General features: G+C 40.9%; 1 protein-coding gene across 13 annotated transcripts in view; it reads left to right on the top strand.

The window, feature by feature from the left end:
• The first annotated feature begins 306 nt into the window (after positions 1–306).
• The window catches only part of Adam22 (ADAM metallopeptidase domain 22), a 206,724-nt gene continuing 181,131 nt past the window's right edge, over positions 307–25,899 (top strand). For 4 of the 13 annotated variants that reach the window (XM_027391556.2, XM_027391555.2, XM_027391553.2 and 1 more), the window contains exons 1-2: positions 307–636; positions 1,152–1,312. In XM_027391556.2, coding sequence (XP_027247357.1) covers positions 558–636; positions 1,152–1,312 — 240 coding nt within the window. In that variant the 5' untranslated portion in view covers positions 307–557. Of the gene's footprint in view, positions 637–1,151; positions 1,313–25,124; positions 25,134–25,899 lie in introns of those variants that run through there. The other 9 variants (XM_027391561.2, XM_027391558.2, XM_027391557.2 and 6 more) reach the window with 5 other exon arrangements.

The following is a 25,899-nucleotide window of genomic DNA, read 5'->3' as shown; positions in this document are numbered from 1 at the left end:
ACACGGGGCACGGTGGCTCAGTAACACAAGCAATGCTAACTCGTGAGCCCTAATGTGACTGACTCTTTGTGGATGCTGCCGCCGGGCGAATTCCCGTTGCTGCAGTCGTGCAGGTGGTGCCTGTCCCTCACCTCTCCTTTGCGCCTTTTCTTCCTGGGGTCTGCAGTCTCTGGGTGGCGACTGTCGCGTCGCTGTGGAGACCAGCGAGATGCGGGGAGGGAACTACATTTCCCAGCTACTCCGGTGCGCGCCGGGTGCGGCGCGGGGTGGGGGGTGGGGGGGCGGCAAGTGCACCAGGCCCGCAGCGCACCCAGCTCCGCTCCCCGCCGAGCTGGCCGCCCTCCCCGGCCTCCGCCTGGGGATGAAGTGGGTGGCGCTAGAAGCCACTTAGCTACAGCCTGGCGCCCGATGCGGCGCTCGATCGCTGCCCCCGCCACCGAAGCGCCCGCGAGGCACAATGCGGCACTGAGGCAGCGGCGCGGGCAGGCAAGGGGCGGCGGGGAGCCGGAGCCCGCGGCCGGCCGGAGCTCGAGCAGCTGATCGCCGCCACCGCCACCATGCAAGCAGCGGCCGTCGCGTCCTTCGGGCTGCTCTGCGTCTTGGGGATCTGCCCCCTGGTGCGCTGCGGTCAGGCAGGTAAGTTTGCACTGCCCGGGGCTTCCAGGACTCTTTGGATGGAGCCCGGAGGCCACTGGAAAAAGCCGCATCCGCGTTTGCACCGTGCGCGTGTTTATTTTATTTTATTTGAAGGGCGGCGAGAAAGGAGCAAACGTGTGTGTTGTGTGTGTGGTGGTGGTGGAGGTGGTGGCTCGAGGATGCATCAGCAATCTGGGGTCAAATGCCTTTTTTTTTTTTTTTTTTTTTTTTTTTTCATTGAAGAACAGGAGAATGGAAAAGGGGTGCCCTGTTTCCGGGCCCGGGGATGCTGTCGGATGAGCTGGTCCAGAGCTCTCCAGCTGGTGTCTCTGAGTCCTTCCCAGATGGGGTCCGGGAGGGAGGAGGCGGGGGAATTTTCGTAGGGGAGATGTAGGACTACAGCGTGGAGGACTGTGGGTCAGGGTAATTATTTTATTATTTCTTTCTTTCTTTCTTTTTTTTTTTTTTGCCGTTTCTCTCTACTTCTCCTACCCTCCTGCCTGCCTGCCTTCAAGGAGACGCCTCACGGAGGGAGCTGGAGAGGGGGGACGAAAACCGCTTCCTGGAGCGCCAGAGCATCGTGCCACTGCGTCTCATCTACCGCTTGGGCGGCGAGGACGAAACTTGGCACGACCGGCTCAACACGCGGGTGCGGGGCGACCTTGGTGGCCAGCAGGTGAGCGGCGGAGTGAGGGAGGTGGTCCGTGGCGCAGCCCCACGACCCCACGTTTGCTTAGGGTTGCCGTGGAGACACGGTGTGCAGGGTGAAAAGAGCACAGTCCTAATGCGACTCATGCATGACGCTCCTGGTGCAAGAAGGAGGAGAAAAGGAGACAAAAAAGAAACCCAAAGAAGCACAGGCCCAGGGTTTTGCAGAAGGGGTGGGGTGGGGTTGAGGGGGTGGCGGTGGATGCTCCTAGTTGTCCGGTAACCTGGGGCGAGGGGCGAGGGGCGAGGGGCGAGGGGCGGAGACCCCATCTCCTTAGTCAAGCAAAACCTGTGCGGGGTAGGACATTCTGTTTGGGTAGGATTGCATCATCATCTTCGTTGTTTTAACTCTTGAGAGAAGGCTTTACAACACAGGATAAATAGGAAGAAGAGAAGAGAAGAAAACTAGGCATCCCTAAGAAACCCAAATAAAACAAACTACACTGCAAAAATCCCCTGCTCACTTAGATGTGTGAGCACCAGAGATATGCCCGTTTACTCCTGACTTCTGTAAACCGGTCCTGCCTACCTTTTTCACCATTTGTAATTAGGGTATTATTGAGCACTTAATTTGTTTAAAATAACCCTAATTTATTGCATTAAATTAATCAAACTAATGTACTTGCATTTAAACCAATGCCAAACATCTATAGATACGGTTGAAAATTATTTTGAAGTCACTGGCTAATTCTAGCAAATAATTTTGGGACCACGTAAATGTTCTTCTATTTGTATGCATCAACCTGAGGGTTCATTGGTCTGCAAGTACATCCGAAGCTCACGGTTGAAAATTGTTGTACACTTTACTGAAGATACGCTGGACGCTTTCACATCATAAATACATGTGGCACTCTCATAACTGTAATGTAATGTACTCAGTTATTCAACTGTGAGAAATGGAAGGATTGAGAAATGTTTGTCTATATTTGCATCCAAATAATTGGCTTCATTAACATTTTGACATAGGAAGAAATTCAGAGTTTCTTATGGTAACCATTAAAGTTAGATTATTGTAGTAGAAAACCTTCTATGCCCAGTCCTTATTGAAGGATAATATTATCTGAATTAATGTTTGGCAACTGTCTATGTCTCTTTTTATTTTGACTTGTTTCCATGGAAAAACTGCATAAACAGGGAATCTGTGTCTTATTTTTCAGTTAACAAATATCATTCTTATGAAGAAAATTCTGATGTTTGTTTGTAGCCTTTTATTTAAACACACACACACACACACACACACACACACACACACACACACACACACACAGAGGATTATAATGAACTCTAGCTTCAGTGTTTGGTAACTTACAGTCTGTCTTGGTTTTGTCTGTCTCCTACTGCTCTTCTTCCCCTTTCTGAATCACTGTGATGCAAATGGTATATTATTTACTAAAATTTTCAGTAGTGAAACTCTGAAAGCTAATGTAACCCTGAATTGTCATGTTAAAAATAAGATTAATTAATACTATAAAGCAACCATTCTTTCAGAAAAACTTTTACTTGTCTCAAAAATATGCTTATATGTTTATAGTTTATATGTGCATATTTCATTTTGAGCCAGAGCTGAAATAAAGTGCATACTTAGTTTATTTCAGTCTCTTTTAGTGTATGGTTTCTTCCACCCATGCCTTTATTTTTTTATTTTTTATTTTCCTGGTAATTTATTTATTAAGACATGAGCTCTTTCCATGGTAGGGTATTTGCTGATGTAGGCAGTGCATTAAAACAAATCCCAAGTCTTAGAGGGAAAGGAAAGGAAGGACAGACTCAGAGATGCAGGAGGAAAGTGAAGGAGGAGCAGACTCTGGAACTTAGTCTCTGCATCATGTGATCACACTCCGAAGCCTACCCCTTCTCTTTGTTGGTGAAAGGCCACTGATTTTGAAACACACTCCTGAGATGTTTTGACTCATACAGGCCTCTCCACTTGGGGCAGAAGATACCATAGGCCCTGCCCAAGTAAACTTGTTTGGTATGATGTAAATGACTTTGTAGAATTTAGATCAAGCAGCATGCATAGATTATTAATTGAAGTCAGAAGTGGAAGTAATGCTATTTATAACTATGGCAAATTGTCCTTGGTATTTAAAGGTGCAAACAGTGTATCGGCATCAGCTGGGAGGTCAGTGTACTTCACCAGGGTCCTTAAATTGCAGAACACCACAGATATCTGACAGAATTGCAAAGACCTATTCATTGCCTTATACCCAGCATTTCCTCCAGCAAGGAAACTCAAGGGTTTTCTTGTCAGTTAGGCATTTCTGATTTCCAGAGAGCTGTAATTTAACTGAAAGTGTGTTGATTTTATGTAGCTCTTGTTATCATTACTTTTTGATAAATAGATAGAATATGTGGCATTGGAGGTACCCATGGATATTTTTTTAGCAACTCACTATGTATTTCAGAAATAATATCTGAATGAATTTTTTCTTGTGAGCTCATAAGGCACGTGTGTGTGTGTGTGTGTGTGTGTGTGTGTGTGTGTGTGTGTGTGTAATTCATTTATTAACTCATTAAAAGGATTTTATTCACTTGAGCTCTTGCTATTTAGCATGTTAAAATAAATCAAGGCCACAGAGATTTAGAGATAAAAGACACAGTTCTAGCCTTTAAGGGGTTTACGGACACCTGGGAGAATAAATGAATGGATGAACGCTTTGCCCTTCAGTCTTGAGGTGATCACAGAGGGTTGTGGAAACAGAAAGCCCAGCACTTAACCCCTCAAGCAGTCAGTGGGCTCTCGGGGGAGGTGCTGTCTATTCTGAGAATGAGTTAAAGAATTGGCCAGATGACAGAGAAGGAGCGGGCATGTCTAGCTGAAGAGACAGCAGATACAGAGACACATGGAAGTCAGGACTTGTCTTTGTTAGCTGCAGATGAAGTTGTGGGAACAGTGGAAAAAGAGTGTGGCTTCTAGCTGCTGCAGCAAGTTCTTGACTTTCTGAGGAGTTGGGACTTGGTTTCAAAGGCGTAGTAAGCATCATTCAGCAAGGAGGATTAGCTAGTGAAATTCATGATCCTATGGTGTAGTCCTAGTGTCACAGAAGAATCAGTGTAATTTTGAAGAGTGGGGAGGCTTAATTATTCATTTTATTCACTGATAAGTGGCAGTTCATATAACTAAGCTTATAGGACTAAGCTCCCAAACATACTGAAAACACTGCATGAGCAGCATTTTAAAGCATCCAGACCAACAGGCATACAGTGAATCTCTAAGAGTCTGTTAAGTAACAGTAACACCCTGGGGGCAGTTGGAAGACTGTTTAGACATTTTATGACATCATTTGAATGCAAATGATGCCCTAATTACCTGAATTTAACACATTCCCTGAAGTTACAAATTACTCAAGTTTACATAATTCAGTGAATCTGAATAGCCTTAGACAGAAGAGACCTCTTACATTAGTTCAGAAATTACCTCTTCCTTGACAAGCTCAAGCAACTGACCAAGGGACGATAGTCAGTTATGAAGTCTAGTGATTCTGTTTTTCAGGCTCACAAAGACTAGGTGAGTGTCAGGCTTCTTTTATTATTGATGTGCGCTTATTTCAACTTTCACCCATAAATGGGAATATAAAGGTTTTATTTTGGTTCAGTCTGCATGATGACAGCTTATTGTGAAATGGTGACTTTATTGACACAAGTCCATATGTGAAGTTTTTGTTTATTGCATGATGAGTTACTCCATTGTGTGCTAATTCATATTGTAAGTGGGAGGGTCAGTCCTTGTAGAAGCTTATTATGCCATAAAATACTAGAAATTGTAGTCAGAATAATCACAGTTGATTGTGGGTAACCTTGCTGTCTTCTGGGTTGTCAAATCTGAAGTAGTTCCCATCTTGGAAAATAGCCCTGGGATATTCAAAATATTGAGTATGTTTTTCTTCTGTCTTGACAGTATTTTTGATAAAAGAATTGCATGTTTTTGGATAGTAGGGTAAAACTTACATTTTTTTTCTCAGCAATTTGTGTAAGGTATCATCTACTGATTTTTACTGATGGTTTAATATTGATAACTCTGTAGTTGCTATTTAAGGATATAATTGTTAATGATTGCTCTTTTTGCTGGCTAAGCGTCATAAATTTACTATAGCATCAGAAACGGGTTATTTGATAACTTATTTTTTACATAGTTACCTATAAATTCTGTTATTTATTTTATAGCAATAGTTTTATATTTCTGCATGCAACATGATTTCTTCTACCAGAAAGTGTTTGTTGTCAGTGAGTAAAAGATCTACTTTTTCTCATCTGGTCTTCTACAAAGTGTTGTACCTTCTTAAGGAATTGTCATATGGCAATAAGGATGTGGATCTATAATTTTCCACAGTCTTATAAGTATTATGAAGGCAAGATGGCAACCAATAGTGTGCTCTATTATTTTGTGAGTATTTGGGCATATGCTATACTATGGGTGAACTGTCCTTAAAATTGTGCTGCTTCATTTGGGAGTGCTGAGTCAGCTTAATAGTCAGTTGCCTGCAGCACAACTTCCTCTGTGGAAAAGGACTCCTAGGAGTCACAGCTTTGATGGGAGTTTGCCAGGATAGGACAGATACCTTTTTTTTTTTAAAAAAATGTGCATTTGTTGAATTAAGTAGTTCAATGTTAATAAAGTTTGGCTATAAGCAGAAGGAAAGAGAAGTTTCACAGTGTATTTTTGTTTACCTACGAATTTTTGTGACATTTGAATAAAAATGATAATTTCCCTTGATATTTAAAAATAAGCTTCTTTTAATTTTACATCTGTCTGTCTGTCTGCCCATCTGTCCATCCATCTTTGTAGTATGTGCGTGTGTATACATGTACACATATGAATATCTCAACACACATGTGAAGGTCAGAGGACAACATACGGGAGTCATTTCTCTCCTTTCACCATATAAGTTTCTGGGAATTGCACTCAGGTCACCAGGCTTGGCAGCAAGGATTGTTATTCGCTGAGCCATCTTTCATTTAATCTTAATTCAAATTTATATGAATATAGTAATAGAATCCTAGATGACAGAAGAAACCTAATTCAGGCATTGCTGGTTTTTTATATTTGATATCCATATATATAGTTATCTATGAAATTCCACAACATTGTTTTACTGTGCAAAAAGGAACCAGTTCTTGGTCATTTTCTTCACAGCTATACGGAGAGCAAGCATAAATGAGTCTAAGAGCTTATGGGTTTGTAAAGAATGTTTAGTTCTATTTGCTGTCTCATACTGCAGAACATGCCAAGTGTTCTTTTGATTGTTCTAGAGCCCATTTTAGAGAGAGCTGCTCTTTTCCTCCCGACTCACTGAGGAAGGAATGTGTATCACGGCATCATTCCACAGCTCCAGTGAGTGTGTCACAGTTACCACAGGGAAAACAGATGCTCATCAAAGTGGGATGGGGAGAATGGTGGAAAGCAGGAAGGAAAAGGAAACAAAAACCATGTCAATGACTGTGTATACTGCACGGTAAAATATTTAGTATATGGTAACTCTGTGTTTACTTTTATGCCTCAAATCAGCTTCTTTGTGCCTGATGTACATTAGGTCCATAGAAGTCCAGTGTAGGTCATAACTTGTCATTTTTAAAGAAGCTAAGAGGAGATTTGAACTTGGAACTTCAGCCCCACTGCACTGGCCGAATACTCATTTTAGATGGCATTCAAGATATTTAGATGACCTTTGGCATTGGAATCAAAGGTTTCTTTTATTTTCCCCCATTGGAGTTACACTTTTCTTCTAATGCATCAAAAATACCTGTGTTTATATTTAGTTAAACCACTGTGAAGAAACTTGCTGAACACAGTAGGAATTCTTTAGTTTTACTATCTTAATAAATAATGGAATGTGTGGGAGACAGTTGACATCCAAAAGCAGCTCTTGAGGGAGTCTTCTGTAGATATTGTACTGATGGTTATAATCTTTCACTGTAAATACAATTCTTAGTTATTCAGCAATCAACACCAAAATTATATGTGCCTTGTAGCCAGAGTTTTGTTGACAGGGACATTAAATGCTAAACAGAGGTCTATATTCATATATCCCCCATAAAAAGGAAAGGTATAGTGTATCTCTTGTGTCCCTATAGTACCAATAGCTTAAGGGTCCCAAATGTCAAATCAATCCAGTAAAAACAGATAACTAATAACCAAAATGGTAAGTTCTATGAACATCTGGTTGGATGTGTTTATTTTGGTAATAAAAAGTGCCAGAATGAAAAAAGTTGAAAAAAGAGTTGAGAATAAAGGAGTTAATTTTTCCAAACACATGCCATGTACCCTAAGCACTGTGGTGAGTGATTTGCATTCATTATTTTTAATGATGAGGTGGATGCTATTATACATACTTTGTAGGTGAGGAAATTATGTTTCCCATGGTCATATAGCTTAATAAAGGGGTAGAAATCAGAAAATAATTCCCATAGTTAGTTTTGTTACTAATTTATCATGGACTTCTCATTTATCTGTGTCAAAATATCTGTGTTAAATATTATTTATTTAAGAAACTCCCAACTCTTATAGTTCTACTTTCTGGATAACTTGTGATTATTTTACATGTAATTTTCAATTACATGTATTTAAAAATATGTAGCATCAAAACTGACTTCAGACTTCCACTGCCTTTTACTCCTGATTTTAGTTCCTTTTAAGATAAAAAAATCTGTTTTGTCTTCTCTGAGACAGACTATTATATGTAACTGGATTTTGAAAATAAAATAAAAAATTCTGTATCATGATCCAGAAATACCAGCAGTTCTAACTGGAAAGAGAGGGAGTTCAGAATTTAGTTATTCTCTTCCCCAGAATCCGTTTGTTGTTTGTGTCTAAGAGGTTTTCAGAATCATACATATAAGCAGGTTAAGTAAATATATTTCTTCTCCTTTTAAAAAAATGTTGTTCCAGGGCATTTTAGCTCTTAGCGGAAGCTGCCCTATCACCTCATTTCTTAGTTGCAAGTAAAGATCACTAGATAACTGTGAATATCAGAACTGACGGGAGGATGGTTTTCTGGGCCCAGGCCTGCTGGGCTCTCATTCCAGATGAATGTATAATGTTCTACCCATGGGAGTAGCAGTTAGGGCCGGCCGTTTTATTGGCTCACCTCTCACTTTGGCACTGCCTCGTATGGAAAGCTTTATGTCTAGTTCCTGATTTCTGTTCTTTTTATTTTTTTCCCCCCATTTGCTCTTTAGGTAGACTAGTCTCCTCCACCAGCAAGATTAGCATGTTGGGGCTGGATTGGTGGACAGCTCCTGGTGATGACTAAAGCATTTTCTCTTTTCCTTGGATGCTGGAGAGGAGCTGCTGCTTCACATGGCCGGGTTCTGCAGATTTCCTTCGATTCCCTGGTGTGTTTTTGATGCAGTTAGAATGTACTGCCAGGGTTCTGTTAGAAACAATTGTGGGTCATCAGCACGTACAAGTGACAGCCAAGGCTATGCATAGTCTGGCTTTATTAATAAGGGGTAGCCTGGAGGAATAGGAAGGAAGACAGCTGACTAAAAAGTGACATAGGGTCATCCCAGTGTGCCCGGGAGAGTACGATGCAGCCCTCTGCGTAAGCCCTCTCCCCCAAACCTGAGGAACTGTAAAATGACCAACCAAGAATACAAATAAAGAGGGGAGAAAAGAACAAGGAAGGGAGAAGTAAGTGGGAGGCAGACAGGACGGAGGCAGAAGGAAGAAAGGAGTAAGCAATGGGGGAAAACTGTTCTGGCTGAGCCGCAGACTTAGTCCTCACCGCCAGGACCCACGAGGGCCAACCTGGCTAAACACAGGCTCCTGTTTGCTAAACACAAACCTTAGAAACAAAATTAAGGTCAGTCACTAAAAACCCCAATGGCCTTGGTTCTCTGAATAGCTGCACAGTGTCCCTGTGAACTGAAATCAGAGTCCTTGCCTGGAAGGCAGAGCTTACCAGACAAGTCAGAGCGTGGTGCCGAGGACACAGGGTGCAGAGGAAGTGGCGGGAATTTAGACTCTTGTGAGCTTACTGGCATTCCACCACATAAAGCTGTCTTGCTGTATCACGGCTGCTTTAATCGCCATGACACAATCGCTCACGTCAGTTTATAGCCCTGTCTCTCCTAGCAAAGATAAATCCAAGCTATTTAACCTTTGTGGCTGAATTTATTCACCAGACTTTGTCATTTGCTGCCAGGAGCAGCATTTTCTTTGAGACAATGATGTGTGTCTTTTCCAAGAGTGTCACATACCACTTTTGATAAATTTGAGTTCATGTGACATATTCAGGTGAGGATTTCCCTAAGTTACTACTTTAATTTTTAAGTTATTCTTTAATTTTTAACTGTAACTTTAAACTAAGGCCATACTTAATTTTTTTTTTCTTGGAGTTAAGCCCCCTGATAATCCCTGTCTTAATATTTTGTTTTAACTTTTTCTAATATTTCTTTGTCTTATGAAAATGTGCTATTTAATACTCATTATTTATATACTTTAACATTAATTAATTACATGCCATTAAGTAGTTCAAATATAAAAAAGATGCAGGCATATTACGAAATTCAGAAATAATATATAAATCTAATCTTTATCAACTAAGTAACAGACTTTAAAGAACATCTAATTAATTGTGTGTGTGTGTGTGTGTGTGTAAACAGTGAATGTATGAAGGTCACAGGAAATGTGTGGGAGTCAGTTCTCTCTCTTCCATTATGTTGATCCCAGGGATAGAGCACTGGTCACTAGGCCTGGGGGAGACATCTTTACTCTCTGAGCCATCGCTGTATCTCCCCAACTCCCTTTTAGTTTTGGAGATTTTGCCATGTAGTTCCAGCTACCCTTGAGCTCTCAAGTCTCTTGTCCTTGCCTCTACCTCTCACATACCAGGATTACAGGTGTGAACCACCATTCTGGCCTACCTTATTTTAATATCAACTGTATATGCTAATATAAGATGTTTTAGTATTTTTAAAGATGTGAGGTGGTTACCCATGTGGTACACCAGGAGATCTCCATGTTTCTTAAAGAGCTGCACATGATAACTTAGTTCTGAAAAAGAAGCCATAGCGGACACTACTTGAGTCTGAGTACTTTTGTGTGTTTATAGTGTAGTTTGAGTGGAGGATCTGAGAACAAGGGTGAAGGAGAAGAGACATTCAGGATTTGTAGAGATAATATATCATATTAAAAGATGACCTTCAAGCATCATTCTGAAGACATAAACTCCTTAGCCATCTTTATGACTTCAGGTAACCTTTGGTAATCTCAGACACAAAGGAATTCTTGTTTTACTTATAAATATGTATGTGTGCATATATATTTACATGCTATTTATTTAGAGTTGTGTAGGCTCACGTGTGCCATGGTATACTGGTGGAGGTCAGAGGGTTTGGTTCTCTCCTTTCACTTTGTGGGTCCTGAGGATCAAACTCAGGTCACCAACCTTGGTGATAAGTGCCTTTACCTGCAAGCCAGCTCAGTGCCCCACCCTCTTTTTTGGGGGACAGGATTTTTCTGTGGCTTTGGAGGCTGTCCTTGAACTAGCTCTTGTAGACCAGGCTGGTCTCAAACTCACAGAGATCTGCCTGCTTCTGCCTCCCTAGTGCTGGGATTAAAGGTGTGCACCACCACTGCCCATCAGTGGCCCCCCTTTTAAACAGCTTTTTGTTCCTATAGATTTGACTATTCTAGATGCTTCAAGTAGACTTCACTGCTTTCACTTAGCGTCATGTTTGCAGTGCTGATCCATGTTATAGCTTGTGTACACTGGGCACTCTATTGCTGCACTCTGCACCAGTCCCTGGGCAGGGATGGGGCAGGGTGGGGGTGACCCCGGGCACTCTATTGCTGTAATCCCTGGAGTTCTCTTTCATTTATTTATTTATTTTCAAAATAATAACTTTGTTGCGAAATAATTCCTATACCATAAAAATTTCCCCTTTAAATGTATAATTTAGCCTTTAAAAAATACAGCTCTTAGTAAACTTGTAGTCATTTTCAGTGTGTAGTTTTCCTCCTTAGGGGGTGTGGCTTCCCAGTCTTTATCGCAGCAGTGACCGTCCGTGGGTGCTGTTGCAATGCTCTTAGATCCTCATTCCTCAGCTCAGGTTCTCATCCACAGGGCTTGGGGCCAGTGTTGGATGCAGCCTTCAGCTGAGCCAAGCCAGTTCCATTTTCTTGCAGTGGATTCTCATATTTAATAAATATTTCAACACTTAATCAATCAACCATGTGTTCCCAGATTTCCAACAGTTTTCAACAAACATTCTTTCCAAAATCTGTTATTCCAGAGTTAATTATTTGTGTTATTTCCCTTAAGAAATAATTAGGTTAGAAAAAGCCCGTATGCTTTTCTTTGAGTATCATATGTTCATGGCAGAAAGTGTTCAGGAAGAAAGCTCCAAATGTGCCTAGAATTGTTACTGCTGCTGGTGCTGGTGCATGTGCCCTCGTGTGCGCACGTGTGTGTGCGCATGTGTGTGTGTGCATGTGTGTGTGCCCTCATGTGCATGCGTGTGTGTGTGCGCACGCGCTCATGTGTGATGGGATGTTTCATCTCTGAGAGGCCTTGGGCCAGGTTTTTGTCTTACATTTCACTTGAAGAGAGATATGACTGCTTTCTGTGCACTTCTATCCCCTGTGTGGTTAGGTTTGTCAGTCATGTCTGAGCCATTAACCACACCTTCTCAAGTCCCTGCTCTCTGCAGTATATTGTCACTAGAACTGCGGATCCTTGGTTTGTCTCTTTCTCCTTTTATGCTTGCGAAATATGAAAACTGAGTTTGGGAAGCATGAAATAGACTTGGAGTCTTCTTCCTTTTTGTATAATGTTTTAACTTGTTGGCTCTGTAGTGTACAATGAAAAGTTTCTTTTTCTCTTTTGTTTTTTCTTTCTTTCTTCTTTTTTTTTTTTTTTTTTTTTTTGGACAAGATCTTGCTATGTTTCCTTGGCTAGCCTAGTGCTTGCTTTATCACCCAGGCTAGCCTCAGCTTCCTGAGTACTGGGAACATAGACACGTACCATTGGTTCTCTGTTATTTCACAATAGCATAAGCACATATGTGTGAATATGTCTGTGTACATGTGTGTGATAATTACTTTTATGACATGGTATGTGAACTGACATCCATTTAATTCACTTCATTGATACTTACTGAGGAACAGGCCCTTGGATTATGTCAGTGACTACTTTTTTTTTTTGTATTTTTGAGGTCCATATTTTAGCAGGTGCATTAGCCGATAGAAAGTACTATGGGACGGGAAACACCATGGCGGTCTTGGGGTGGCAGAGTCGTGTGAAGTCATAGGCTGCAATCTCTTTTTAAGTGTTGGAGACTGAGTTTAGGACTTGTACATGTTTGGCAAACACTCTGTCACTGCAGTGATGCTCAGCCCTCATACTGTAATGTTAGTAGGGTGGTCCATGAGTCTTCCGAGAAGATGGCTATTCTAAAGAAGGTGCTTGCCAGGCATGGTGGCACAGCCTTTAATCCTAGTCCTCAGGAGGCCAAGGCTGGCAGATCTCTGTGAGTTCAGGGCCAGCCTTATCTACTACTAAAGAGTGAGACTTTGTCTCAAAAACAAAACAAAACAAAACAAAAAAAGCAAGAAAACAGACTATAATCCCCCACCACACACACATGGAGAGAAGGTGGGAGGGGAAATCTTTGTTTTATTATAGGCCCTTGGTATTTGGTCCTGGGTAGCCTGGAACTCACAGCCCTGGCTGGACTCAATCTTGGAAATATAGGTGTGTGCCACCACAGCCAGTGCAAAAAGTCTTACTGGGGGATGATATTTGTGATTATCCTTATCTGTGCCTGGGGGGGGGTGGCATGTGGAATAATTCTTATCACTAGACCAACTTTTAGTTTCATCTCTGTAATCTTAGAATACTGCTGACCAAGGAAGTCCAGGTAGAAGTTCACTAGGATCTCTGGATGTAACCCAGTCCCTTTCTTGTCCCCCAGTTTCACAACATAATACATCCGGGTTCTTCTCTGTGTAGTCATATTTGCACTCTTAATATACTTACATTTTATGGTTAATACATGCATGGCCATACACTTCCCTTTGTGTTTGTAGATATTTCAGTGCTAACTTGCTGTAAGAGCTTATTAAGTAGCATATACTTTTTTACTGTGCATAAAAGATGAGGAGGCTTCTAACTCACCTTTGAACATATTCTGTTTCACAAAGGGAGGAAGTAGACATAAATTGCATTAAGAGACTTTTATTAGCTGTCTAAGAGGGAAAGAAAGATGATTCAGCATTGGAACAGATTGAAATATGAGTAGAGAAACTATCTGAAGAACTTGAGCAGGGGCATAGCTTGGTGGTAGAGTGTGTGCCCAGTGTGTACATGGCCAAGCATTCAATCCCTATCACCACAAAAAAGAACAAACAGATTTTAAAAAAAACTTTTAAAAACAGGGTCATCAATCAGTTTTCACAATAGAAGAATGAATCCCGTAACTCTTTGAGACTCCCTAGAACCCAGCTTTCTACCCTTCCCTCCCCTGTCCTGTAGATACTGCCGAACTCAGTAGCAAACATTGGGGCACTAAGGAAATTTTCAGTCTGAGTAAGTAGAATGCGTATGACGACAAGGACTATACTCTCTATGACAAAAGGTATTGCTTATAACTATCAAGCGACAAACCAAAGAAGTGGTTTATATGAAGGCAGCACTTTCTATAGCCCTGAGAAGTACTTCTGACTTGTGGTTAGTCACTACTTATAAAACAATGTTTCTTCAAATCATCATCCCATAACAGTTGTCAGAGTGGAAATTTTAAGTGAGTAGGTACTCTGCCAAGCAGGATTGCGAGCACTTGGGGCACAGAGGCGCTTGGTACTGTGGTCGAGAGTGGAAGAATATAAAGCCAAATGGGAAGGATCTCTTAGACAGAGACTAGAGGGATTGCCAGCTAGAAGCAACAAGGGAAGCAAAAGTAGTCTGACCACTGATTCCAGAAGAAATTTTGTTCACATATGCTTAGTCTTTTGCTGCATGTATCTTTGCACTTAAACCTGTTCAGTCTTTCAGCATCTCAGAGGTTGCCACTTGATACATACTTACCTAAGATTTATAGGAAGGGAGGGAGCTTGAATTCAAGCAGGAAATGTGGCTGTAGAATCTGGAGTTCTGAGTGCAGCTCTGATATAGCTTTCCTTAGTTATTGTACAGAAGGAAGCTCTTTGGGTCCAAACAGTTTTAAAAACTGGGCTATGTTACTGCCTTGCATAACGGAAACATGCCTTTTCAGACCATAAAGGTCTGTGGGCAGGGCCTTGTCTTCCTCAGAGTCCACTGTGGTTTTCACATAGTCCTTGGCATACCTTGCATTCAGGCTTGCTGGTCTTAAGGAAGATGGTGGAGCATTCTGGAAGGTCAGAGAAGGACAGAGATGGTGCAGTGGCAGTTTGCTGAGGATGCTGGTCTGGGGAATGTGGAGTCAGGAGCCTTTGCCAGGAGGCAATTTCTGAAACTGGGTGGGGGAGGTACAGAGAGGCCACCTACGATTTTGAGAAGTGAATAAACACTCCCTGGGGACGATTTAATAAGTTAGATGAAATGTAACCTCTGTGCTGTTTTAAAGTGTTCATTTGCATAGAGCAACAAGAAGTAAACTGTCCTAAAACCCAACTTGGGTTTTTCCCTTTAGGAATCCTTTTTTTTTTTTTTAAACTCGTTATGTCATATGATTGGAGTCCTCATAAAAATTATAATAATTTGCCGCGGAGTAAGAGGCGAGAACTAGGGAGCATAGTTTATTCGACTTTGTATCAAAACACTAAACATACAGAGACCTGGATCTCACAATGGAAAAACAGCAAGCAATATCTCAGACCCTGTGTATGTGCAGTTTGGTTAAGGTTTGGCATCTGTGCAGGCAGAGAAAATGGCTTCAGTCCAGCTCTGGGCTCCCCAGGCCCACCATCCTGCACTAATGAGGCTGTGGCTCCCAATTATTTTATTTGGTTTTCTTTCTGTTTCCGGCGGTACGTTGCCCACATTCCACCAACTTTTGGCATGAAATTGTTTCTGTTACAGGTTGAGTTCATGCCGGAAGTGAAGAATGCTCAGGCTAACAGTTTCATTCCCTTTTTGTGTTCAGGCGAGAGGTCATGATGCTGGTGAGAAATCTTGAGGATTATGGTCTTTGTGCCCCTGGAGAAGGATGTCTTTCAGAGCTAACACAGTGCTGGCCTGTAGTTCTGACTTCCTGTGAACATGTCCTAGACCCATCCCCTACCCCCCAAAGGCTCTCATCTTTCCTTCATCTAGAGCACTAGTTATTCCTTTTATTTGCAGCTCTTTGTAGGTAGATTCAGCAAGCTACAGAATTTACCCATTCCAAATATAGGCATATAGGTGGCTGCATACTTTTCTTGCCCTAATCTGTGTGCATGTTCACACATGTATGTATACACAAGTGTTATGAGATATGAATTGATTTGTAGAATTTTCTGGTGTTTCTTAAAACAGTATCTCTTAGTGTTTCCTACTTAAAGAGAGAATTGAGACTCTGTATTTTTACTTTTTATTTTTTATTTGAGACAGGGTTTCTCTGTGTAGCCCTGGCCGTCCTGGAACTCACTCTGTAGTCCAGGCTGGTCTCGACCTCAGACCCATCTGGCTGTGTCTCCTTAGTGCTGGGATCAAAGGTGTGCGCTTCCATCGCCTGGCATATTTTTAAAATGCATTCCACTTTTCCAGGGACAGTGTTTAGTGCTAAGGGTTAAGTGATCTTTCTATGGTAGAAGCCAGTAATCACCTACTTCAGTAAACAATAGAAATGTGAATAAATTACTTCCAAGAGTTTCTTTATTTATTATACAACTGACCACTTTCGCTATTTTGCTATCCCTTAGATTTTGACACCATGTCTGTGAAATTTTATTTATTGGAGCCTTTTTCACATAGGTTTGAGACAGGGTCTTACACTGTAGCCCAGGCTGTCCTGGAAGTGAATATATAACTTAAAGTCACATCAAACCTGTGCCAGTCCCTTGCCTCCCGTGTGCTGAGATTTGGGGCATGTACCACCATGCCTAGCTTCATTGATATTTTTAATGGTAGAATTTCTGAAAATACTGTACGCCAGACATACATATATAATGGAGTATATGTAAAATAAGTTTGTATTGATAGTTTTGCTTTACTTTAAACAGGTATGGTAGACAGACTCTTGGTTTTCCTTTTAACTTAATGGTAAAGAGTTTCTCTTCAAAGCAGCTTGGAGATGCTAGCTGGTAGTATGTGGAAACCCATATTTTAGGGTTATATTTGTGTTATAGTTTACTGTTTTAGTTCCTTGCTATGTTGTGGCTATGTTCAATAAATCTTTTTTAAGGCTTTTTTTATAGATGGCTGATATTTAGATCTCTCTCTTATATACATACATAATACATACATAATACATATGTACACACACATGTGCATACAGTTTTCATTCTCTCCTTCCATTACTGTGGTAATTGGGTAACTGAGATGACTGTTGTATTCCTCCCACCAGTCTTCATCCCACCACTTGAGAAGCAAAGAACAGATGACTTTATGGTAGTCCTTGTTTCTATCATTTCGTATCACAGGGAAGAAAGCTATTGGTGGGTGCTGGAGGGCTATGGATGAAAATACTCCGGGAGTATCATTGGCACTGTAGACCAGGGCAGATCAAGAAGACCTGTGTGTGTGTGTGTGTATGCACGTATGTGTATGGGGTTGTGCAAAAAGTACTCTAGAATTATGTAGCTTTATTTTCTAGACACAGAAGAGTAAGTAAAGGCTAACCCCATGGGAATTTGTTTCCTAACAAGTGCAATAATTGGTGCATGCCAGCCATTCACCATGAGGTTTTGTTCAGTGATATTCCTGAGCTTTTTTTTTTTCTTTCTGCAAATGCTGGAGATAGCCCCTCAGAGTAAGTGATCTTAATTCTCAGGCACCTACCTCTAGTATCGGTGAACAGAGCAAATAACAAAATCCAAGTAAAAGAGAGAATAGAATGTGCCAAAATAAATCTTGATGTGAGGAACTCACAGTTCTGAGTTCTACTCTCCAGAGCTGACCCATTTCTGGAGTCGTCTCCAGGACAGATTGTAACCTAGCTGGCAGATATAACTCTTATTTACAAATTTGCTTTTTGAAATTTCTGGCTTTGGAGTTCAGCCGACTAATTATTCATTTAAGACTGTGGTGGCATAACTGCTCACTCAATTTCTTACTCTGTTTTTTCCCCTTGTCTTTATTTAGCATTCTTACTTGAATTGTTCTCTGCAGCAAACTCAACCTTTTAAGTTTTTCTCACAACAGGACAATTATGGCTGTTTCCAGCTCTCACGAGTGAGAAGGTGGAAGGTAGGAAGTTTTCCTAACTCCCTTCTAAGTCAAACATCAAGCCCACTGTGGGAAGAGCTCTCTTCTCATTTCTTCCTGATCCTTCCTGCCCCGAGGAAGAGCCTCAGTTTCCCAGTGCCTCTTCACCTGAGGGATTTTGTCCACTGCTCTTCCGGGGGCTCCTTATGCTCAGGTTTAGTTACAGCCTGGTATTGTTCCCAGGCTACTCAGTATCTTAAATGTCTTCTCTGACTTTCAGAATTATGTGAGTAAGCATTTTCTTGTTCAGACCTGAAATTAAAGGCCTAGTAATGGGCAGCTAATGGCTAAGATGATTGAGAGACTGATTGATCAGAAGATAGCTCAGGCATAAATAGGTAATGAGCCTGCCTGGCTTCCTGAATGGAGTGATGAGAAAATGGGAGCTGGTGCCAGGGTCAGCACAGTCTATCTTCCTGCTTGTTTGAACCGGGGGTCACTGGAGCAAAGGACCTCAGTATCCAGGAAGCCACAGTGTCCACAGCTGTCAATGCCATCAGAACTTGGGGAAACTCTGTAAGGCGGATGCAGGGCCTCCTAATAAGTCATCTTATTCGACATCTTCATAACATAACCTTTGTTCTTCAGTGAAAAAACCACGAAATAAGAGCAGTAGACCATGTTTATTTGTTAAAAAATCACTTGTTAAAAAGTCCACATTACATAGAGTCAACAAGAACTGAAGTTTGACTTGGAAAGCAAGGAGGAGGGAGTAAATGGCAAAACAAAGGAGAAGGGCATTAAGAAGTTCTGAGAAACATCTCTGCAAGGAACTTGGCGTATTGTCTACCACAATGTAGACACTCAAAAAACTTGGTCTCGGTTTTTTTTTTTTTTTAATAAGATAGCAAAGATTTGAATTTCCATGCTATTTATCAGAGTTCTTCCACAATGTAGCCAGTTCCTACTTCCCTTTTCCTTCTCTTCCTTAAATAAAAACTTTAAAAACTTCTGTTGCTTTCATTGAATTCAACAGAGTTTAGGTAGAAATTTTTCAGGAGAACATATATTTTAGTAGTAAGAAACACTTGGAGAGTTGAGTGAGTTGTAATCTTGTAATCTCAGCACAGAAGTTAAAGCAGGAATATTGCTGTGAATTTCAAGTTAGCAATTTCAAAGCCAGTTAGGGATAGATAGTGAAACTCTCTCAAGAAAACAAAAAAATTGTATTTAGTAAGTCAGTAAGCAGGCGTGGGCCATCAGTTTCCAAAGGTGAACTTTTGTTATTGTTGTGCCGTAAATAACAAAGGAAAGGCATGGGAAATTCTGTGTATTGAATATCTATCATCACAAAGACCTTCGCATCTATTTCTTAGTGCTCTCAGGATAAACTGCATTTCTTAGACGAGTTTAGAATGGTGATTTTTAATCTGGCCATGCCTTAGACTCAGGTGGTACCACTGTCGAATGTCATCCTAGTTCACTGTGGACCAAATAGATCAGAATCTCAGATGCACAGCACAGGCTTTAGTGCATTCATGAGTGTTTTTTATTTTTATTTTTATTTTATTTTTTTAGCAAGGTCAGCGTGTGGCCAGTGTTGAGACATTCCTCTGTGCCTGTAGTTTAGGCCTGACCTCCCACAATCAATTACTCACGCTATCCAACTACATTCTAGCATTTCTCATGATTTTCTCTAGGTGACTGGACCTGACTTTTGTGCCTTTGTCAGTGCTTTACAAGGTGTGTTTATCATGCTTTCTCAGTCTGAGGAATACCCAGACATTCTAGCCTGCAGAGGCTGAGCTGTTGTTGTAGCAAATACGCAATAATTTGGTGGCTATGGGTTTTGGGGGCCGGAGGGTGCAAGGACCATGTCACATTCATTTTTGTATCCAGAGGCTTGACTGCGGTTAACACTCTCAAAGCTGCATGGACCCACTGCCATGTAACAAGTCCACAGAGGGTGCATTATTGCTTCTGCTCTTCTAGAGGTGGACACTTGTAGGTCAGAGACTCTAAAAGACTGGTTGTAGTCTATTCACTTGTAAGTGAAAGACCCAGGATTCCAACCCAGATTAGCTCTTTAAAGTTGCTTCTCAAGAGCATGTGTTGTTGTTGTTGTTGTTGTTGCTTTTGTTCATTTTGTCCTAAATAACCTACCAACAGGCACTGTTTTGCAGATGGCTGGATGTAAAGAACAGTTTGGTTAAAGATAATGTGTAAGTTAGATGCAGCATATGACAGAGTGTATGAAAATCATGGGCATGATTGAGTTGGCCAGATAGAAAACAGAGCTGTATTTATCAGAGTCAACAATACAGATATATGGATAATATCATTTATTTGTTATGCGTGTTGTGTTAGCGTACTCTCCAGCTAATGCCTTGTGGCACAGTTCTTCACACGATTGTCCTGTGTCTTAGGTGCCAGAGTACTCTCACTCATGTGGCACAGCATTCTTGGGTAATCTCAGTTTTAGTCTCAGTCCTCAGATGAAAAGTTTAATTGAGGCCATGGGGCACTGAATAGGGTGACAAAGAGGCTATTGTTTATGGTATCAAAACAGGGCTAATATGTACTCGTGTTACTTGCTATTGGTAGTTTGTCTGTTTTTCAAAGCTGAGGACCTTAGACTTCCAGGAATCCCTTCTGTGTTGGCACTCAAGTGACGCAGTACTCAAGAAGTAAGAGTCAGTAAAGGTCTGTCTGCTGTTTACTTGAATTCTTCTTTTTGGTAATGTTAGTTACTTTTACAGTTGTGTTGTATAATACAATTGCTTGGTAATCTTCCCAATCTATCACTAGTCATTGATTTGTTTTCAGGCTGAAGTTGAGAACCTTCCTTTTGTCAAATTTCTGATTTTACCACGAATATTTTGGTGTTAGTTTACTTTTTTTTTTAAAGTTACTAATAAGGCAATCCTGAAAAAATTAACTTTTAACCTCTGGCATGTGTGGGTTTGTTCTGGTTTGCTGACTCTAGACTGTGTCAAGAGAGAAGGACAGGCGGCTTAGAAGTTGAATTTGTAGGGAACGTGGTGTTATATTAGCTTTGTATTTAAAATCTGGCTATTTCTGTGAATAATGAACAGGTCTCAATCTGGAGAGCATATCAAGTTCCATAGGTCCTATAATTCTCTGATTCATTTTTGAAATTAGAAATTAAAATTAACCTTATATAATTGTACTGTTTTATTAAGATTGCTTGCCATCTGGATAGCTTGAAAAATATTATTGCATTTTCCTTCTGCATCTTTTGTTTCACAGCTTCTATAAATTGTTAGCCATATTTTGTCATGCCTATGTCATCTTTTCATTGAAAAATGGATATTCATTTTTTTTAATTTTAGCTGTAATTCTCAGTTTCTCAGCTTGTAATTAGACTGATCTTAGAACTTGTTTGATGTGTCAAATGAGGTAATATTGACTTTCCAAATAAAAATGGATTTCTGAAACAGAAGTCCAAAGCTTATTGTTCATGTTTGATTTCTTTCCTGTTGCCTCTAAAAATGCAACTCAGATCTTTCTCATGCCTCTAAAGATGTTCCTATCATAATAATCACTCACCAGAAATCACGAAAGCCTTCATACACCTCCAGACCACAGAACGACAGTAAGGAGCTGAAGTACGGTGGAGAGGCCTTCTAGGAGCTAGATGCCTGGCCTGCCACCAACTGGTGTACTTGGAGATAACTTTTTGCCTATGCATGCCTCATCCTTTCTCTTTGTAAAACAAAAGCATCCTCTTATTTGACTTCTAAGACCCTTTTCAATATTATTCTGCAACACTGACATGTTTGACGTGTTTTAAAATAAGAAATGAAGTACTGGGGATTTAGGTGGTATAATTCTTGCCTAGCTTGTACAAAGCCCTGGTTTAGTTCGAAGTGCCACCAAAGAAAGAAAGAGAGAAAGAGAGAAAAACAACAATAAACAAAACATAATTTGTTCTTACATAATCATTTGAAGAAGTGCATTTTTATAGAATTTTATTTCCAGATATCCTTCAGATATAGTCATTATAGTCACATCATTTTATTCTAACTTCTCTTCCTCCTCCTCCTTCTCTTTGGTGGGGAGGGCAGGCTGGAGGTTGAGCCCTGACCCTTGTTCACGGGGAGAATGCATCTATCCACTAAGCCACATACAGGACCCCTGCTATTCCTATCTTTTCATCTTGAATGTAAAGCTACCAGATTGATAGGATAGATTAACTCCTTTCTCCTCCCTCAAAGGGAAGTCCTGTACTACACTGGTCTTTTCTTCTCAAACACCTTTTCTTTCAACTTTACAAAGCAAGATTTAAGTTTAAAGTTAAGAATGATCCTGCCTCATATTGATACTTATAACTCGACAGAGTTACAAGCTGGTCTTTTAATACTATAGGACTCCAGTGTAATCTACTTAATGTCTTATTTCTGCAGAGTAACCTAAGGAATTACCTGTTTCTTCTCTTTGAACTGCTTATATACTAAACATATAAAGTCAGCTCCTGAATGTTAGAACACCACACAGAATGCAAAGAAATTATGCTTGCACATATTTTACTGCAAGTTTGGTTTGTTGGTATTTGTGGTTGGATGATGTTTGACCCTGTTTCTCAAAGTTTCATGAACTGGAAGTATGGTCCCCACACTGGCGGTGCTGAGGTCATGGGACCTGTGAAATGTAGGACCTGGTGGGAGCTAATTAGTTTATAAGCATAGTGTGGCCAGATTCATGTTAGTTCTCATGAGAGTGTTTTGCTTTGTTTTTGAGACAGGGTCTCACTGTGTAGCTCTAGCTGGCCTGGAACTTGCTTGTAGACCAGGCTTGCCCCAAACTCAACAGAGATCCACTTGTGTTTGTGTCCTAATCCCAAGTGTGTGGGTTAAATCTGTATGCCGTCATGACTGACCCATGGGGGTGGGGTTTCTATAAATGAGGTCATCCTACACCTTTGACCCCTTCTGCACGTTGCAGGCTCCTTTCCTGCCTCTTCAATCACGTGTTACAGCTCAGGACTCTTGAGGACACAGGTGTCGGGCCATTTGGGCTTTTCACCCATCAGAATTGTGAACAACATAAACCTGTGTTTTTATCTATTGCCCGGTGTTTTATTATAGCAACAAAGAACGGGCTAATAATTCTTGAAGGCCTGCCTGTAGAATTAGATCCTTGTGATCTTTCGAGTGTCAGTTCTACTACTCTATGTGCCTTGATTTTAACCCAGCCATGGAGGAAAATGATGAACCTATCAGAGATGTTTTCTAACTGTTGAAAGCAGCGCCAAGGACTCTGTATCAGTTCTCTGTTGCAGTTATAGCACATTTCTCAAAACTTAGTGTCTTAAAACAATAAAAAAAATACATAGTCTTACAGTTCTGGAGGATCTTATAAAGCTAATTGGAAAGTATCGTCTGTACTGTGTTCCTTTGGGAGGCTTTTCTTTTCAAAACATGTTTAAGTATACACAGAGGTCAGAGGATAACTGGACTTCTCCTTCCACCACATGGGTCCCAGGCATTAGATTCAGGTTGACAAGCTCAGCAGCAGGTACCTTAAACCACTGCTATCTAATTGGCTCAATCTTTTGGAGGCTGCTTGTATTCTCTGGTCATCCCGCCAACTTCATATGGCTCTGTGGCCTTCTTGCCTCCCTCTTTTTTTTTTATCATTTTTTAATTTGAATTACAAACAAGATTGAATTACATGACAATCCCAGTTCCCTTCTCTCTCCCTTCCTCCCCTACCACCCCCAACGAAAGCCCTACCTATCACATATCCTTCCTTCTAATCTACACCTGATTCAACCTTTCTGCTCCCTCATGACCTCTGCATCCTTCCTTTTCTTCCCTTCTCATTCTCGTAGCTCCCTACCCCCTCTTCCCATGCTCTCAATTTGCTCAGGGGATCATGACCCTTTCCCCTTCTCCAGGGGACAAAGTTTGTCTCTTTTTTAGGGTCCTCCTTGTTTACTAGTTTCTCTGGCAGTGTGGATTGTAGGCTGGTAATCCCTTACTCTATGTCTAAAATCCTCATATGAGTGAGTACATATCATGTTTGTCTTTTTGTGATTGGGTTACCTCGATCAGAATGGTTTCTTCCAGTTCCATCCATTTTCCTGCAAATTTCAAGATTCCATTGTTATTTTTCTGCTGAGTAGTACTCCATTGTGTAAATGTACCACATTTTCTCTATCCATTCTTCAGTTGAGGGGCATCTAGGTGCTTCCAGTTTCTGGCTATTACAAATAATGCTGCTATGAACATGGTTGAACAGATGTCTTTGTTGTATGAATGTGCTTCTTTGGGGTATATGCCTAGGAGTGGAATTGCTGAATCTTGTGGTAGACTCATTCCCATTTTCTTGAGGAGTCGCCATACTGATTTCCAAAGTGGCTGTACAAGTTGGCACTCCCACCAGCAGTGGAGAAGTGTTCCCCTTTCTCCACATCCTCTCCAGCATAAACTGTCATTGGTGTTTTTGATTTGCCATTCCCTGACAGGAGTAAGATGATATTGAACACTTGTTTTGATTTGCATTTCCCTGATGGCTAAGGATGTTGTGTCTTTCAGCCATTTTAGATTCCTCTATTGAGAATTGTCTATTTAGTTCTGTACCCCACTTTTTAATTGGATTGTTTGGTGTTTTGGGAGACTAGCTTCTTGAGTTCTTTGTATATTTTGGAGACAACCCTCTGTCAGATGTGGGGTTGGTGAGTATCTTTTCCCAGTCTGTGGGCTGCTGTTTTGTCTTGCTGACTATGTCCTTTGCCTTACAGAAGCTTCTCAGTTTCAGGAGGTCCCATTTATTAATTGTTGATCTCATTGTCTGTGCTACTGGTGTTATGTTCAGGAAGCGGTCTCCTGTACCAATTAATTCAAGGGTATTTCCCACTTTATCTTTAATAGGTTCAGTGTGGCTGGGTTTATGTTGAGGTCTTTGATCCATTTTGACTTAAGTTTTGTGCAGGGCGAAAGGCTTGGGCCTATCTGTAGTCTTCTACATGTTTGCATCCAGTTATGCCAGCACCATTTATTGAAGATGTTCTCTTTGTTCCAGCATACATATTTGGATTGTTTGTCAAAAATCAGGTGTTTGTAGGTGTGTGGATTAATATCAGGGTTTTCAACTCTATTCCATTGGTCTATGTGTCTATTTTGTGCTAATACCAAGCTGTTTTCAGGACTATAGCTCTGTAATAGTGCTTGAAGTCAGGGATGGTGATGCCTCCAAAAGTTCCTCTATTGTACAGGGTTGTTTTTTGCCTCCCTCTTATAAAGACAGATGTTATCAGACAGAACCCACCCGAGTGACTCAGGATAATCTCCCCATTAAGTCTCTAGCTTACTCATTGTCTCTCACAATCTCTCTTGTCATGTAAGACAGTGTGTTCACAGTCCTGGGACAAGAAGTTGGACCTTGTGCAGGCCTATGTTTCTAGATGCCTTCTAGTCATTGCTGTTGCCTCATTGAAGTCACTACATTACATCAGAAAGGTCTTCCAAGACCACCTGAGGACCCCCATCCATTCTGGTAATTTTAATCACATTGCCTAATTTTATTAAATCTTAAAAGGGTGGATTTATTTTCTAAACTTATTTTTTTTTATCTAATTAATAGTCCACTTTCTGACTCCTTCTAGAAGAACAGAAATTTGGTCAGTCTAACTCTTTCCCAGCACTTGGTGGGAGAAATTTGTTCAATGGATCATTCTGAATATTGTCCATGAAAACCACCGTATGTTAGAATTGTGTTAAGTAATACACACTTTAAAAAAAACTGAACCTTAGTTAAAATAAGCTTTCCTTGTTTTTTCTTTGAATTTAAGTGTCTCCTTGGAACCCGGCCGAGGCCTTTACAATTAAAAAAGCAGAAGTAAGAAGGAAGTGTAGGAAAAGTTACATAAAAATCAGAGTGAATTATTTGGTGCAAAATGAATGGTACTAGAGGACATGCTGTTAACTGAGGTAAGCCAGATAGAAAGACAAGAACTTCATATTGTGCTTTTCCCATGTGGCAGTTTAATATGCTAGTCTAGAAGAAGAGGAGGAGGAAGAGAAAGAGAAGGAGGAGAAATAATAGTAATTATTGGAGGCCAGGAAGAGGAGTGAAAAGAAGGTGGTAGGAGGTAGGATAACAGGTACCAAAACACATTTGATGGAGTAATAAGCTCCAGTATTCTATTGCACTGTAGGGCGATGAGAGTTCCCAGTAAACTGTCAGAGAGGAGCTCAGAGGCTCCACATATTAAGAAGTGGTTAGGAAGTGGAAATGCTAGTCACCCCAATAGTAATGTTGC

The sequence above is a fragment of the Cricetulus griseus genome (genome assembly GCF_003668045.3).
Source record: "Cricetulus griseus strain 17A/GY chromosome 1 unlocalized genomic scaffold, alternate assembly CriGri-PICRH-1.0 chr1_0, whole genome shotgun sequence".
NCBI lineage: Eukaryota > Metazoa > Chordata > Mammalia > Rodentia > Cricetidae > Cricetulus > Cricetulus griseus.
The sequence above is the reverse complement of the archived record's forward strand: the minus strand, read 5'-3'. Positions and strand labels throughout refer to the sequence as shown.